Source organism: Ovis canadensis, chromosome 17, assembly GCF_042477335.2.
Source record: "Ovis canadensis isolate MfBH-ARS-UI-01 breed Bighorn chromosome 17, ARS-UI_OviCan_v2, whole genome shotgun sequence".
In the NCBI taxonomy this organism is placed as follows: domain Eukaryota; kingdom Metazoa; phylum Chordata; class Mammalia; order Artiodactyla; family Bovidae; genus Ovis; species Ovis canadensis.
In genome coordinates this window covers 62541052-62558453 of record NC_091261.1, presented here as the reverse complement: position 1 = coordinate 62558453, position 17402 = coordinate 62541052, and the positions used below count along the sequence as shown (strand labels likewise).

The 17402-nt window shown below is 42.4% G+C and overlaps 1 protein-coding gene across 1 annotated transcript; it reads left to right on the top strand.

The window, feature by feature from the left end:
• Positions 1–10666: 10666 nt before the first annotated feature.
• On the top strand, positions 10667–14630 carry SNRNP35 (small nuclear ribonucleoprotein U11/U12 subunit 35). The gene is made up of 2 exons (XM_069557682.1): positions 10667–10968; positions 13758–14630. The coding sequence occupies exon 2, from the start codon at positions 13761–13763 to the stop codon at positions 14496–14498; it is 738 nt and encodes a 245-aa protein (XP_069413783.1). The 5' UTR covers positions 10667–10968; positions 13758–13760; the 3' UTR covers positions 14499–14630.
• The last annotated feature ends 2772 nt before the right edge of the window (positions 14631–17402 follow it).

Below are 17402 nucleotides of genomic sequence, written 5' to 3'. Positions count from 1 at the left end.
TACTCATAAAATTAAAGGTTTATATTAAAAAAAAAATCTGCTGAAGATAGTTAACAAAGCAGGCCCAAGAATGTTATCATTTGAAAATACTTCTTGCAAGGTTGGCCTTGGCTAGGATCTGGGAACTTGAATTTGTGCAGGGTTCCCACCACCCCAACTGATAAGAATGCCTTAACCATATGTGCAAACAAAATATGGCTTATGATGAATGTGCTAGGCAGGTGGTACCTGCAGGACCAGGTACAAGAAAAACGTTTGGCACAGAGTCTCTGATGCTTCCTTCATAGACAATATTTCACGCATGTCACAACTCATTACTTGGAAATTATTCTAAGTCAAAAAGCCAGTCACAAAAGACCTTGTGTTGTCTGATTCCATTTACATGAAATGTCCAGAACAGGCAAATCCATAGAGACAGAAAGTAGACGAGTGATTGCCTAAGGCTGGGGAGGTACGGGGTTTCTTTCTAGGGTGATGACTCTGTGCATAGATTAAAAATCACTGAATTTCACACTTTGGGAAAATTATATGGTATGTAAATAACATTTTGTTGAAGCTGTTATGAAAAAATTTAAAAATAATGGGCAAAGGACTCGAGTAGACATTTCTCCAAAGATATAGAAGCAGCCAATAAGCACAGAAAAAGATGCTCATTATGGCTAATCACTAATTTCATTACAACCACAATGAGGTATCTCCTCACACTCATTAGGTTGGCTTTTTTTTTTTTAAGGTAGAAATTAACAAGTGTTGGCAAGGATGGGGTAGAAACTGGAACTCTTGTGCATTGTTGGTGGGAATGTAAAATGGCATAGCCTCTGTGGGAAACAATATGGTTGTTCCTCAAAAAATAAAAAACGGAATTATCATATGATCCAGCAATTCTGGGTACATATCCAGAAGAATTGAAAGCAGCATTTCCAAGAGATATTTGCACACCCATGGTCCCAGAAGCATTATTCACGATAGCTGAAAGGTGGAAGTAACCCAAATGTCCATCCACAGATGAATGGATAAACAAAATGTGTACACACACAATGAAATATTAATCAACCTTAAAGGAAATTCTGACACATGCCACAATATCGATGAACCTTGAGAACTTTATGCTAAGTGAAATAAGCCAGTCACCAAAATATCAGTCCTATATGATTTCATTTACATGAGATATCTTGTGTACAAACTCATAGACAGAGAAAGTAGAATGGTGGTTGTCAGGGGCGGTGGGGAGCAGGGAGTGAAGCCTGGTTGTTTAGTAAGTATGGAGTTTCAGTTCTGCAAAGTGAAAAAGCTTTAGTTTGGTTGCGCAATGTGAATGTACTTACTACTACTGAACCGTACACTTAAAAACAGTTAAGATGGTAAAATACGTTTTTTCTGGTGAAGTACACATGACATGCACACACTGCCATACTTGTTTGTTTTTGGCTGCGCTAGGTCTCTATTGCTGCCCTCGGGCTTTCTCTAGCTGCGGTGCACGGGATTCTCACTGCGGCGGCTTCTCTAGTTGTGAAGCCCGGGCTCTAGGAGCACTGGCTTCCGCAGTCGCAGCACGTGGGCTCAGGAGTTGTGACTACTACTACTTGTGGATTTCAGTAGTTACAAGAGGGTTTCCGTAGTTACGGCACAGGGGCTTTAACTGGGGGTTTCAGTAGGTACGGTATAGGGGCTCATTAGTTAACGACTTGCAGACCCCAGAGTATGCATGCTTCAGTAGTTGTGGCGTGGGGATACTTTGAATCTCTCCAAATCAGGGATCAAACCTGTGTCTCCTGCATGGGCAGGCTGATTCTTTATCCTGCCATCAGGGAAGTCCCAGGTTTGGTTTGGTTTGGTTTGAATTCATGATAACTCTCTGGGGAAACTCTCTGAGGTGATGAAGATGTGCTACGTCTTGATCTTGGTGGAAATCACAGGAGTATATACATAGGTGAAATGTTAGGGGACTGTATGGCTAACCTTGTGTATTTCCTTTAGGTAATTTATATCTCCGTAAAGAGCTGGTGAGGAGGAAAAGGATGAAGCTCTGACAGATGCTACAATGTGGGTGAATCTTGAAAACATCTTGCTCAGGGCAAGAAGGCAGCCACAAAGCCATACATACCTCTTGTATGATTCCATGTATCATACACAATAATAAGGTGCACAATAGCAAATGCGGTTTAGTGGTTGGCTAAAGCTGGAGCCGGGGGTGGGGGTGGGGTGGGGGGAGGGGGATAAGAAGTGACTGCTAATGTGGACAGAGCTTCTTTCCAGGGTGATGAAAAAGTTCTAAAATTAGATAGTGGTGATGGTTGTACAACTCTGTGAATATACTAAAAACCGCAGAACATCATTCGTGGAATGTAGACTTCTCAGAACAATGCTATCAGCAAGAACTAAATATGACTACCTTTCTTCCTTTCTTACCTTTAGAATTCGCAGCCACCAGTGCTGGTATGAATCTCTTCTCCACCACTGTCCTTTTCAAAGTTTCTTCTGCCTTGAAACTTCTCTAGAAATTCATCCTCTGAGGTGCCGTATCTTCCCTCCTTTGTTACACAGTGAAACCTAGTAAATGACACTTTTAGAATGTCAAAATGTCTTCCAGTGAGTATCTAGGCTTTAGAGGTTTTTTAAAAAAGAATCTTTTAACCATTTATTTACTGAGCACCTACTATGTGCCAAGACTGTAGTGCAATCATCAAGAGGGCTGTGAAGTTAAGTAGTCTTTGACTTGAACCTCACAATTGTTATTTGCTGGTATGTAAGTTAGATGCCCTAATCGATCCAAATCCCCATTTCCTACAGTCAACATGGAAAAATAAAAGTATTCCCCCAAACTTGGTGTGAGAATTAGATGAGATAAGGTGCTGACAAGTGCCTCATCCAATGTCTAGCATATCAGAAGCATCAGTGGATCTTAGCTCTTATTATTATAAAGTATTAATGATCTTAACTCTTGGATCCCTCATAGAATTGGAACAATCTGTTGGTAGATAATCCCCCCTCTGCTGGGAAATTATGAAAACAATTCTGAGTTACAGCTGTTAAAACACAAAAATCAGGGACTTCCCTGGTGGTCCCTTGGCTAAGACTCCATGCTCCCAGTATAGGGGACCAGGGTTTGATCCCTGGTCAGGGAACTAAATCCCACATGCTGCAGCTAAGAGCTGCAACAAAGATTGAAGATGCCTCAAATAAGATCTGAAGGAATGAAATACATTTTTTTAACAAGTTCAACTGAGTAAATTTGAAGAACTCAATGGCTTTATTTGATGAGTCCTGAATTAGCATCCTATCTAGCAAATAGAAAATAGTTCCAGAGTAGCTGTACGAAATAGATTTTTAAAGGCAGAAAGAGGGGATAAGACCATGAAGTCATGAACAAAATAAAGGATTATTTTCGGTAAGGCTACCTTCCTTCAGGGGAAACGTGGGGAATCTATCAAGCAGATTACTAGGGATGATCGGCAAATTCCAGACTGATTGGTTTAAAATACCACCTCTTGGAGAGGCTGAAACTGAAATGAGATATTAACGTTTTTGTTTCTGCCATGGGACTTAGCACAAGTGATTCCATTTGGGGCCTGTTTCTTTTTTAAGCCAGCGGAGGTTCTTAAAGTGTGCTTCGTGTGCTTCGGAGACCAGCAGCATCAGCATCACCTGGAAACTTTTGAGAAATGCAAATTCTTGAACCACTGAATCAGAAACACTGATGTGGGCCCCAGCAATCTGTGTTTTACCAAGTCCTCTAGGTAATTCTGGTGCAGTGTATGTGTGTTAGTCGCTCAGTCATGTCTGACTCTTTGCAACCCCATGGACTGCAGTGGGCCAGGCTCCTCTGTCCATGAGACTCTCCAGGCCAGATTTACTGGAGAGAGTAGCCATTCCCATCTCCAGGGGATCTTCCCAACCCAGGGATCAAACCTGTATCTCCCACATTGCAGGCAGATTCTTTACCAACTGAGCCACCAGGGAAGAAAGGATTACTATTATTATCAACTACTTTTATCTCCAAAATGTGAAGTACAAGAAACTCCCTAAGTTCATGTTTGGGAACAAGATATGAATTGGGTCATTAACATACAGAGACTGTCTACAACAAAGCTTTTCAAAAAGTCCCAGTGATATATTACTAAACAAAGTTTTAAAAATAATTTCAAAAACACTCATCCCCTGAGACGCACTTTCTTCCCCCTCTGCCTTTAAGTAGAAACTGACTGCAAAAAGGCGCGAAAGTAAGGTTATGCCCTATGCATGGTTAAAGGAAAAAGTGACGTGGGAATCAAAAGTAGTGGGTGGGTCACGTTTTATAAAAATGGAACCATAAGTTTCTGGGGGTTAATTCCACCCACAGGAAATATCTAGTGGTCCTATTTTGGTACATCAAACAGAGTAAGTCTCATGCTCTTCTGATTACCTGCAACATCACTAACTTCCTGAGTGACTCATTCAGTATGTCTTTCTTCCTGTTCTGTAAATTATGTTCAGGTCTTAAATCCTGCACAGAAACAGCAAGGATTTGAGAGATTTCCCAGTTTGGCTTAAATGTCTGCAGTTCTGGGTCAGTGACTGCATCTCTCCAAGTTGAAGTTCTTTAGAAAAGAATTTGGTTGAAGGAAGGGTGGTGCCCAGAGCACTTGTTTTCAGTTGGTGTTTGCAGAACACTTTTTTTTTTTTTTTTTAACATAGGTGAAATGTTTATTCAGGGTGGTGAGTGGAGGATGGGGGGTGTAGGGAGGAATGCAGTTGGGTGGGTAAGGGAAACATTAAAGGAGACTAAAACTTCCAACCTACTCTCCAGGGCAGCTCTTGTTCAACCCTGGAAGGCAACAATACACTCCACAAGGAGCTGTTGAAAGAATGAAGTGAACTTAGCTCAGTGCCTAGCAGGGGATGCTAAATGTTTGCTTTGAGATAGTATCAGTGTGGTGGCGATCCTGTCGAAATGTACATGAATAGCGAATATAATACTATACACGAAGAACTAACATAGTGTTGTAGGTCAGTTATACTTCAAAAACAAACAAACAGGAACCTCCTTGGTGGTCCAGTGGCTAAGACCCAAGCTTCCAACGCAGCGGGCCCGGGTTTGATCCCCAGAGAACTAAGTCCCACATGCTGCAGCGAAGAGTTTGCATGCTGCAACTAAAGACCTCACATTCCACAACTAAGACCAGGCGCAGCCAAATAAATATATAAAATTTAAAAAATAAATATTTAAAAAACAAACTCATAGAAAAAGAGATCGGACCTATGATTACCAGAGGTGAGGAATCAGGGTGGGCGAATTGAATGGAAGCAGTCAAAATGCACATATTTCCACTTATTATTAGCTCAGATGGTAAAGCATCTGCCTACAATGCAGGAGACTTGGGTTAGATCCCTTGGTCAGGAAGATCCCCTGGAGAAGGAAATGGCAACCCACTCCAGTATTCTTGCCTGGAAAATTCCATGGATCGAGGAGCCTGGTAGGCTACAGTCCATGGGGTCGCAAAGACTCGGACACGACTGAGCGACTTCACTTCACTCACTAATTAATTAAGACAAATTAATATTAGGGGTGCCTGTTATATCTGAAGGTTATTAAGAGAGTAATTCCTAGGAATTCTCATCACCTGGAAAAATGTTTTTTCTGTTTCTTTTATTTTGTATCCATATGAGATGATGAATGTTCACTAAACTTACTGTGATAATCATTTCATGATAGACATAAATCAGATCATTATGCTGTACACCTTGAACTTATATAGTGCTGTGGGTCAGTTATCTCAGTAAAACTGGAAAAAGAAAAAAAAACAACTTGCATTAGTGTGAAACATAGAAATCTCTAGTACGGTAGTTCTTGTCCTCCAGATCTTCAGCTTGGTTGGTAAAGCATTTCACTGTATAATTATCTTGTATATGATTACACTTTAATCATATATTTAAAATTTGGCAGTCATGGAGATAACCTTTCAGATGACCCTCCAAGAGGCCATCAAGCATATGAAAAGGTGAGCTCAATATGAATTGCAGGGGGCACAGGTTCAATCCTTGTTTGGGGAAATGAGATCCCTCATGTTGCACAGCCCTCCCCCCAACCTCCTCCAAAAAGATGCTTGACATCATAAGGAAATGCAAATAAAAACTACAGGGAAATATCACCTCACATCTATGAGAATGACTATTATTTAAAAATACACACTCACACAAAAAAGCAGAAAATAACAAGTGTTGGCCAGGACATGGAGAAATTGGAACTCTTGGGCTAGCGGGAATATAAAATGGTGCAACCACTGTAGAAAACAGTATGGAAGTTCCTGAAAAACGAAAAATATTTAGAATAACCTTATGATCCAGTCATTCTACTTCAGGGTGTGAGCACGTGCTCAGTCATGTCTGATTCTTTGTGACCCCATGGACTGTAGCCCATCAGGCTCCTCTGTCCATGGGATTCTCCAGGCAAGAATACTGGAGTGGGTTGCCATTTCCTACTCCAGGGGATCTTCCCTACGCAGAGATTGAACCTGACTTTCTTGAGTCTCCTACATTGGCAGGCAGATTCTTTACCACCACGCTACCTAGTATACAGCCTAATTAGAGAGAGAGAAAACTGACCCCAAAGGACTTAAAATATGTTTGTTAAAGCAAACATTTCAGCTGGTTTTCCTTCTTTTAAGAGTTAATAGAAATGTGTCAAAGGAATATTACCAAGGAACTAAAGGGGCTCCTTTCCTTTCCTCCTCACAATTAAGTCAGGTCAAGAGATTCGTATTCAAAAGGATAAGACAATATCATCTCAGAGACAACTTTCTAAGAACCTAAAACAGAAAATCTTTATTAGCACTCTAATCAACAACCCCACCAGCACGTCACCTCCTGTCAGTTCCCTTTGAGTTGTGATTCTTGATTGTTTCCACCTTTGCACTAATGACTGCTGTGCCTTAGAGTGCCAGGGACACATGGATCTGTGATAACAGCTTACTCTACAAAATGCACTTTACCTCGTAGGAACAGACATGCACCAAAACTTGGGTCATCATTTAAGTGAACAAATTCACTCCCAGCATTTAAAAGCTCAACTCCATTTTTCCACTCATTAAAAACAGTTAACATTAACTTTCCTCCTACCATTTATTCCTATGGCATAGGTGATTTAAAAGGATAGAAATGTACATATTCCAAAAGAATTGAAAGCAGAATATAGAAGAAATATTTGTACAACCACGTTGTATATGAGTGCATGATAAGTCGCTCAGTTGTGTCCCACTCTTTGTGAACCCATGGACTGTAGCCTGCCAGGCTCCTCTGTCCATGGGGATTCTCCAAGCAAGAATACTGAAGTGGGTTGTCATGCCCTCCTCCAGGGGACCTTCCTGACCCAGGGACCACACCTGCTTGTCTCCTGTGTTGGCAGGCAGGTTCTTCACCCCTAGCACCTCCTGGGAAGCCCAATCATGTTGTATGTGGCAGCATTACCACAACAGCCAAGAAGTCTAAGCAACCTAAGGGTCCACCACCAGATAAATGGATAGAAAAATGTGATCTATCCATACTGTGGGATGTTAATAAGCCTTAAAAAGGAGGGAATTGTGACAACATTGATGAACCTCGGGAACATTAAGTGAAATAAATTGGTCATGAAAGAATACTTTATGATTCCACTTACATGAGGTACTTAAGAATAGTCAGAATCATAGAGACAGAAAGTAGAATAGTGGTTGCCAGGGGCTGGAAGGAAGGGGAATAGACAGTAATTGTGTAATGGGAACAGAACTCCAGTCTTGCAAGATGAAAAAGTTTTGGAGATTGGTTGCACAACAATGTAAATATACTTAACACTACTGAACACACTTAGAAATGATTAAGACAGTACATTTAATATTTTTTAAAAATTATTTTATTTCCCTGCATCGGATCTTAGTTGCAGTATGTGGGATTTAATTCCCTGACCAAACATTGAACCTGGGCCTCCTGCATTGGGAACACAGTCTTAGCCACTGGACCGCCAGGGAAGTCTGCATCACATCCTTTTAAAGGTTCGTGTTAGTGACTTATACTGTTGATGCTGACCTCAATCAGCTGGCTGCAGCAGTTTTCATCAGGTTTCTCCACTGTAAAGTTACTCCTCTTTTTCTCTTTTCCATATTGCAGTCTTTGGACAAAAGTCACTATGCCCCACCCAGACTTAAGAAATGGGCACTTTCCCTCCACAGTATTGAGAGAGGAGTTGTCTAGAGACACAATTTGGGGTTCTGCATGGGAGATGTGTTTCTTTTACTCAGTTTATTTAACCATTTATTTATATCGGTATAGACCCATAGATGCTTGTTTTATATTTTGGGTCCTACTATAACACTGTTTTGTTGCTGAAATTGTCCCTCTTTGGCTTCTGGGAGTTCTCCTGTGTCCCTTTGATGTCCTTAGCAGTGGATCTTTTGGTTTGTTTTTAGCACTTCTTTATTTTCTGGTATTACCAGTTCCTCCAAGTTCATATTATGTATTTCTTGCCCCAGTCCTAGAACTAGCCATTTTTACAAGGTGCTCTGATTCCTTTTATTGGAAGACATTAAAAACCAAGATCTGGGCACTAGGTTGTATTCATTGCTACTGGAGTGCAAACTTAACACTTAAAACTTTTATTGTGGTAAAACATACATAAAATTTACCATTTAACTATCTCTGAGTGGACAGTACAGGGGCACTAAGTACATTTACAACGTTCTGTAACCATCACCATCCATTCCCAGAACTTTTCATCAGCCCAAACTGAACCTTTGTGTTCATAAAACAGCTCCCCTTCCTCCAACCCTCAGCCCCTGGTAAGGACCATTCTATTTTCTGTCTCTATGAACTTGACTATTCTCAGTCAGTCAGTTCAGTCGCTCAGTCATGTCCGACTCTGCAACCCCATGAACCGCAGCACGCCAGGCCTCCCTGTCCATCACCAACTCCCAGAGTTTACCCAAACTGTCCATTGAGTTGGTGATGCCATCCAACCATCTCATCCTCTGTCATCCCCTTCTCCTCCTGCCCTCAATCTTTCCCAGCATCAGGGTCTTTTCAAATGAGTCAGCTCTTCGAGTCAGGTGGCCAAAGTATTGGAGTTTCAGCTTCAACATCAGTCCTTCCAATGAACACCCAGAACTTATCTCCTTTAGGATGGAGTGGTTGGATCTCCTTGCAGTCCAAGGGACAGTCACTAATATAAACGGAATCATAAAATATTTGTTCTTTTGTGTCTGGCTTATTTTACTTACCATGTCTTCCAGGTTCATCCAAAGTTGCAGTTATCAGAATTTCCTTCCTATTTAACAGTATTCCATTGCATGTATATAACACACACATTTTTAAATATGAAATTTTAAGCTATAGATACTGCTCATTTTTTTCTAGCAGCTTTCCCTTCACCCCACCCCAAATTTAATTTTCCTTCCTCAAAATATAGAACTAATATATCACTATCTTAATGTATTCAGTTCCTGAGTTTGGATGGGAGTTCAAATAGCAGGAGTACAAAAACCACATTATCTGAAATCTACCGGATTCTTGAGTTTTGGATAACAAACACCAGAAGTTCAAAACCTAAGGAATGCTTGCCATTGTTTAGTCGCTATGTCTGACTTTTTTTGCAAACCCATGGACTATAGACTGCCACGTCCTCTATCCATGGGGTTTCCCAAGCAAGAATACTTGAGTGTGCTGCCATTTCCTTCTCCAAATACTGCTGATTAAAAAAAAAAAAGTATACCACTGGGAAAAAAAAGTCTTCACGGAATTGTTACAATATTGTTTCTGCTTTGTTTTGGCCATGAGGCACGTGAGATCTTAGCTCCCTGACCAGGGACGAAACCGCATCCCTGCACTGAAAGGTGAAGTCTTAACCACTGGACTGCCAGGGGCATGCCCTGATGATTTTTTTTTTTTAACTCAATATATTACTATAAAGAAAGCTATAGACATTCAGGGCCTATGCTTCACCTACATAATAAAGATTCAAAAAATACTAACAGTAATACATCCTTATTTGTTGGTGACTGGCTTACCTTCTAAGAATAAGACTGGAATCAAAATGAGGTCAGCTGTTGGCAGGTATGACCCACTTGTAAAAATTAATGAGTGGCTGAAGAAATCACGAGACATTCATCAAGAAAAGCACAACTATATCAAGACATTTTAAGCTGTACCACAAGTCGTAATCTACCCGAATATATTATTAACCTAACAAACAAAAAACCTATACTATGAACCACACATCTATCGGTTCTATACAGATTTACTGATTGCAAGGCCCTCCCTTCCCCCTCCCACGCCCAGGTTTTAAATCTAGTCTTCTTAACCGTAAAGGCAGGGGTCCTAAAAGAACCGTTTGGGAACTTGCAAAAAAAAAAAAAGGCAAATTTTCAGAGATCCTGCGATTCATAGATTGCTATGGGCGCCAGGGAAAGGCATTTAAACCAGCTCCTAAGTGATTCTAAAAGTCTCCAAACTTTCTTTTTAAAACTTAAAATTTATTTAATTGGAGGATAACTTTACAATATTGTTACAATATTGTTAGAAACACTTTGGCAAAAAAATACGTACAATGTTTCCCTGTGAACGGGCACACGCATTTTCTGAGCGGGGGAAAAAAACCGTTAACAAGAATCGAATTCTCAAAGTGGGTCTAAGAACTAAAACTCTCTGCGCTGAAACATCTTGTACGGAAATTCAGCGGCTTCCAGTCAACTAGCTGCACTTTCGTTAGTTGTTCAATTCAGCATTTTTTAATCTTCACGAAAAATTTTAGAAAAGCGGAAATTTCACTTTCTTCGGAAACGATACGCCTTTGATGCTCAATGCCTGTGATTAAATTTCCTACAATAAAAGGAAAGACGGAAATAGGGCCTGTGACGAATCTGCTGCTTTAGATGTTAAGGTCCGGTCGGTCTAAGAAGAAGAATCTTCCGTCGCGACGAGCTCGGCACAGGCGTCGGTGGGAAAGGAAGACCGAGCTTTGCTGAGGTGAGAGGGAGCGGCCAGGTGGAGTAGGGCCCACCCTGGCGAGAAGGACGAGGGGAATCTGCCTGGATCGTGTGTGGGCTCGAGCGTGGGCCGCCATGTTGAAACCGGGCAAGGCGGTGGCGGGGAACCTCTTGGGGTTGTGTTGCGAGGAGCGGGGGCGATAGCTGGGTTAGTCTTTCCTCCTGTGCGCACCCAAATGAGGGGGGCTGGCGAAGGTAGCCTCCAGGGCCGGCGGCGGTAGCCTCCAGGGCCGGCGGCTGCAGGAGTGACTGGAAGTATAAGCCTTTTCACCGAAACTTCCGCCTCAGCGTCCAGGTCCCCACTACGCATGCTCTGACGGCTCAGTGAGCCAGCCTTCAAGGTTTCCCACCTGGTGGGAACCGCGGATAGTTTCGTTCTGCAGATTCAACTTGGGGAGGCGTTCGCTGTTTATTTGCTTGTTTAAGAATAGATTTTACTTGCATAATAATTTGTAATTATAAAGCGCTTTCAAAGACACTACCTTATCTCATCTTCATATAAAACGCGATGAAGAGGCATTTAGCAGCATTTAACAAATGATTTAAATTTTGCCCAAGAGAGCACTAGGTCTTAAATCTGGGTTTTCTGACTCCCAATCCAGAGCTTTTTCAGTTTGCACACTTCTGTTTTTAATGGCTAATTGCCCAACCCACCTCCACCTTGCACGATTCATCCCCATTCCCGTTTATGAAGTAATGACAGAATTGAAAAAACCAGAGAGTCTAAAAATTTGTAGGACATCTCAACGTAATGTTACAACGGAGGAAATAGACCTAGAAAGATAAACGAGAATCCGTGAAGTCCGCTGTTCCCTTGGTATTTAGTATTGATAGGAGCATGCAGATGAGGGAGAAAGCAAAATTCATCTTTTATACCTTTGTAATTCTCTCCAGATTTTAATTTGAAGAATTCTTACAGCTTTCAACAGGAGCTCTGACTGTGTACAATAATGTCAGGTTCGTTTGGTGGATCTTTGCAACCTTTTCCTGTGAAATGGGAACGGGTTTCATTCCCACTTGGTTGGGGTCGCTGTCAGCCTTCAACACCCAGACCGAGCCTGCTTTTTCCTATCCCCATTTCAAGCTTTATATTTTATGATAGCCATCTAAGGAAATAGTTAAGAGCTCAAGCTCTGGAATCAAAAAAGCCCTTGGTCCTAACTCCACAGCTGGGTTACTTCTGTGATTTGGGACAAAAGATAACCTTTGGCATTTCATTTTCCACATCTGAAATGGCAATAGAAGTACGTGTGTCCTGTTATTGTTGAGAGATGAAGGGAGGTAAGTGCTTAGCACAGTGCCTGACACCTCCTAAGTGTTCTATACAAGATAACTATAATTATTACGGTGGTTTTTCTTTTTTTTTTTTTCCTCTGCAACCTTGTCATGGAGGCAGGAAGTAAGATTAGAATTTTAAGAATTTTAGGGCCATTTAGAGAATACCAGAGCAGAGATCAATGAAACAAGGCAACGATGGGACTTCTCTGCTGATCCAGTGGTTTAAGACTGCTTCCCTTTCAGGGGCTGCAGCTTCACTCTGTCCTTGGGGAACTAAGATCTTGCATGCCAGAACGCAAAAAAAAAAAAAAAGAAAAGATAATATAGCCAATGAAGATCACCAGATATATTCAAAAGAGCCCTGATTTTTAGTAACATATTTCAGCATTGGCTCTAAAGCTTCACAGAGGTAGTCACATTATTAGCAGGATCTGATTTATTCCAGCAGATTCACATAAGTCAGTTATCATGTGTCAGACTTAACCTTACCTACACTCTTTAAAAAAGAGAGAGAGAACTTGTATCAGATGAATGGATGACTATGTGCTTGCTGGACTCAAATTACCATTGCAGTCAATACTCAACCCCTAAAGCATAAATGGATTATCAGCTAGGGAACTGAGAAGAAACCCTGTCTTCCTTTTGAACTGAAGCACCTGAGGCTGGGTCACTGTCATTTTGACTTTGCTACCTGTTTACTGCATTCAGGGCACCATTTTCCCTTGTAGCTTTTTTTTTTTGAGTCCTTATCCTTTAGTAATGCACACTGAGATATTTACAGATGAATGATGTAATATCTTGAATTAGTTTCAGAATAATCTGGGAGGGAGATGTGAGTGGGGGGCACAGATGAAATAAGATGGGTCAGGTGTGGGTCATAGTTGGAGCCGGGTGAGAAATTCATGGAGGGTTATGCCATTGTTTATGTTAGTATGTGTTTGAAATTCTTGGTAGTCAGAGGTTTTTTTTCTTTTTAAAAAATTATTATTGGCCACTCTGCTTACAGGGAAGATCTTAGTTCCCTGACCAGGGATTGAACCCCTGCCCTGGCAGGCCTAACCACTGGACCACTTGTAAAGAGTTTCTTAAAACCCCCTTTTCCATAGACGTTCCCAGGCTGGTTTTCCTAGGACCATTTTAAAGTTTCTGAAAGGCAAGCCTGGATTTTGATTCTGGATTTTGATCTGTATTGCCACATTAAAAGAGTTTGTACATGCCCTACTATGGCTAAGCTGGATAATAAATGTATGCCTCAGACCCCGGCATGTTGTCTTCCCTGGTCGGTGGGGTGGGTGAGAGCACCCTGGAGGCCCACTGCCCGACTGTGATCCTGTCTCCCCTATTTTCTAACTGGGAGGCCTCAGCCTTTGCTTCCTCCCCTGTTGGAAGAAGGGATTTAAAATAGTATCCACTTAATGGGGTTGTTGGAAGGACTGAAGGCGGAGCTCTTAGTAGGTGCTATATAAACTTGCTTGCTGTACCCCTCCTTAGAACATGAATGATTGGATGCCCATTGCCAAGGAGTATGACCCACTCAAAGCTGGCAGCATTGATGGCACTGACGAAGACCCGCACGATCGCGCCGTCTGGAGGGCGATGCTGGCACGATACACCCCCAACAAAGGCGTCACGGGGGACCCCCTCCTCACCCTGTTTGTGGCGAGACTGAACCTGCAGACCAAAGAGGAGAAGCTAAAGGAGGTGTTTTCTCGCTACGGGGACATCCGGAGGCTGCGGCTAGTGAGGGACTTGGTCACAGGCTTTTCGAAGGGCTACGCCTTCATCGAATACAAAGATGAGCGTTCTCTGCTCAAAGCTTACCGGGATGCTGACGGCCTGGTCATCGACCAGCACGAAATATTTGTGGACTATGAGCTGGAGAGGACTCTCAAAGGGTGGATTCCTCGGCGACTTGGAGGAGGTCTGGGTGGGAAGAAGGAATCTGGGCAGCTGAGATTTGGGGGGCGGGATCGGCCTTTTCGCAAACCCATTAACCTGCCAGTTGTGAAAAATGACCAGTTCCGAGAGGGGAAGAGGGAGAGGAGGGAGCGGTCTCGGTCCCGAGAAAGACACTGGGACTCCAGGATGAGGGACCACCATGACAGGGGCCGGGAGAAAAGGTGGCAGGAGAGAGAAGCAGCCAGGGCATGGCCAGAAGGTGACTGGGAGAGAGAGAGGGACTTCAGAGATGACAGGGTCAAGGGGAGGGAGAAGAGGGACAGAAGCAAGTAGACTATTCCTCCCCCTCATCCTCCCCAAACCCAAAGGAAAGTGTAAGAGTGCAGGGATACCGCATTGCCTGTGTACAGAGTCTAAGTCCAGTGGTTGAATAAAACTTACCGATGAAAACGAAAACAGAACAAATCCTTTCCAATGATAATGGGTTGGGTAAGCTTTCTTTTGACTCTGGAACCCAGTTTCAAGCTGAACACGCTGATATTGTATGAATTTTCTCTTCTTCATCTTATGAGTGTGTGTATTAGTTGCTCAGTCATGTCTGACTAAGGTTTGCAACCCCATGGACTGTATAGCCTGCCAGGCTCCTCTGTCTATGGGATTTTCCAGGCAAGAATACTGGAGTGGGTTGCCATTTTCTCCTGCAGAGGATCTTCCCAACCCAGGGATTGGACTTGGATCTTCTGCATTGCAGGCGGATTCTTTACCATCTGAGGCACCAGGGAAGCCCCTCTTCATCTTACAGTTTTTTCAGTTTTTATTATTTTTAAAAATCCTTTGCCACACCTCATGGCACGTGGAATACTGGTTACCAACCAGGGAACCCGGGTCCCTTGTATTGCCAGCATAGAATTTTAATCACTGGACTACCCTGTTTTTGTTTTTGGGCTTATGGGCAGCTTGCAGGGATCTTAATTCCCTGACCAGGGATTGAACCTGGGGGCCCTCAGTGGTGAGAGTGCAGAGTTCTAACCATAGGATCTCTAGGGCATTTCCTTCATCTTATGGTTTTCAGTTCAGTTCAGTCGCTCAGTCGTGTCCGACTCTACGACCCCATGAATTGCAGCATGCCAGGCCTCCCTATCTGTCACGAGCTCCCAGAGTTTACCCAAACTCATGTCCATCGAGTTGGTGATGCCATCCAGCCATCTCATCCTCTGTTGTCCCCTTCTTCTCCTGCCCCCAAACCCTCCCAGCATCAGGGTCTTTTCCAATGAGTCGACTCTTCGTATCAGGTGGCCAAAGTATTGGAGCTTCAGCTTCAACATCAGTCCTTCCAGTGAACACCCAGGACTGATCTCCTTTAGAATGGACTGGTTGGATCTCCTTGCAGTCCAAGGGACTCTCAAGAGTCTTCTCCAACACCACAGTTCAAAAGCATCAATTCTTCGGTGCTCAGCTTTCTTCACAGGCCAACTCTCATATCCGTACATGACCACTGGAAAAACTATAGCCTTGACTAGACGGACCTTGGTTGGCAAAGAAATATCTCTGCTTTTTAATATGCTATCTAGGTTAGTCATAAATTTCCTTCCAAGGAGTAAGCGTCTTTTAATTTCATGGATGCAATCTCCATCTGCAGTGATTAAGGACCTGTTATTTGATAAGCCTGAGAAACAATTTTGTAGTCGCCATCATCTGTACAGAAAGACCTGTGTAAGGAACCATCACTCATTTAATTTGGTAGTAGAGGGCTTTGTTTTGATTTTTTTCTCCCATCTATTGGAAATGACCTTTTTGAAAGTGTAGCAAAAAGGGGTGATGCCTGGAAACCATTTGCATTTATCTGTGACTCTCAGGAACCTGAATCTGGTCAGGATCAAAGTTGTATCTTTTCCATCTTTATGTCCATAGTGCAAGGGTTTGGTTAAGTGAAATTAAAAATAGGATAGAAAAGTGAATCCAAGGAGATTGTCCAGAGACAGAGAACCAAAAGCCAGTCCTAGCAGTGTTCTGGGTCAGTAGCCAGCTTCTCTTGAACAAATATAACTCCATTCTCCAGCCAAGTGCTGACTACTTTTTTTTCCCTCTCCTTTTTTGGTGGGGTGACTGGCATTTACAATGAAAAACCAAAGTTGCAGGCTGTGAGGCTATGGACTATGGCAATCTTCCAGTCCTTGGAAAAGAGAAAGTTCAAGAGAAGTGAGAGTGGAATGAAAGTGAAATCCACGAAAGGTCAGTATCTAGTTCTAATGGACTGATTTGCCTTTTCCCTCAACCATCTGGCCTCTGGTTTGTTTAAAAGCTGGATATATTGACCTTAACTTCTGAGGACTTTGAATAAGTGCCATACTATTCCTATGATTTTCAAGAAACTGACATTTAACATTTTTGTTTTATCCATGACTGCATCTTTGAAAGTTAAGTTCTTAAAATTCAGGATGTCTCATGCAGAATAAATGCCTGATTTAGTATCAAGATTCACACATTCATTACTAGGTTTTTGCATCAGGAGTATGAATCTCATTGTTGCGTTGGGGACCTACAATATCTTAAAATTACTGTTAGCTGTTAGAACCGTTTTAGAAAAATACACTCTTTCTCGATTTCCTGTGCAATACTTTACAATCTGCCAAATCTCAACCATCTTGCAGGAACACGTTTCTGACTTCACCCACATTTCATTTAAAACATCTGTTATGGGCTAGAGTTAGAGGTATATTAGGTAAACGAGAGATCCCCATCCAGGAACATGAATTGTGAGATGGCTTCAGAAGTAACACATCCAGTGGCAGTGTTTTGTTTAGTTCTAATTTTTATCTTTTGACCATGCCACACAGCATGTGGGATCTTAGTTCCCCAACTAGGGATCGAACTTTCACCCTCTGCATTGGAAACAGAGTCTTAAGCACTGGACCACCAGGGATGTCTCCAGTGGCAGTGTTTACATAGTCTAAGCTGGCATTTATCAACCCTGAGTACCAGAACATGAATGAGTGAAAAAAATATACACACTCAGACCCTGCCTCTGGACATTGGGGTTTAAGTCTTGTATCAGCCCTGATAACTTAAAAAAAAAAAAGTAGGACTACCTCCCCTTCCCCCCTCTGCCCCACCCTGGCAGGGACTGTAGCCATCGACGTGGCAAAGGCCGACTCCCTCTGACCTAGCAGTTCTGCTTCTAGTTCGTTCTGCAGGCCGATGCACAAGTATGAAAGTGCAGTGCTGTTTTAGGAAAAC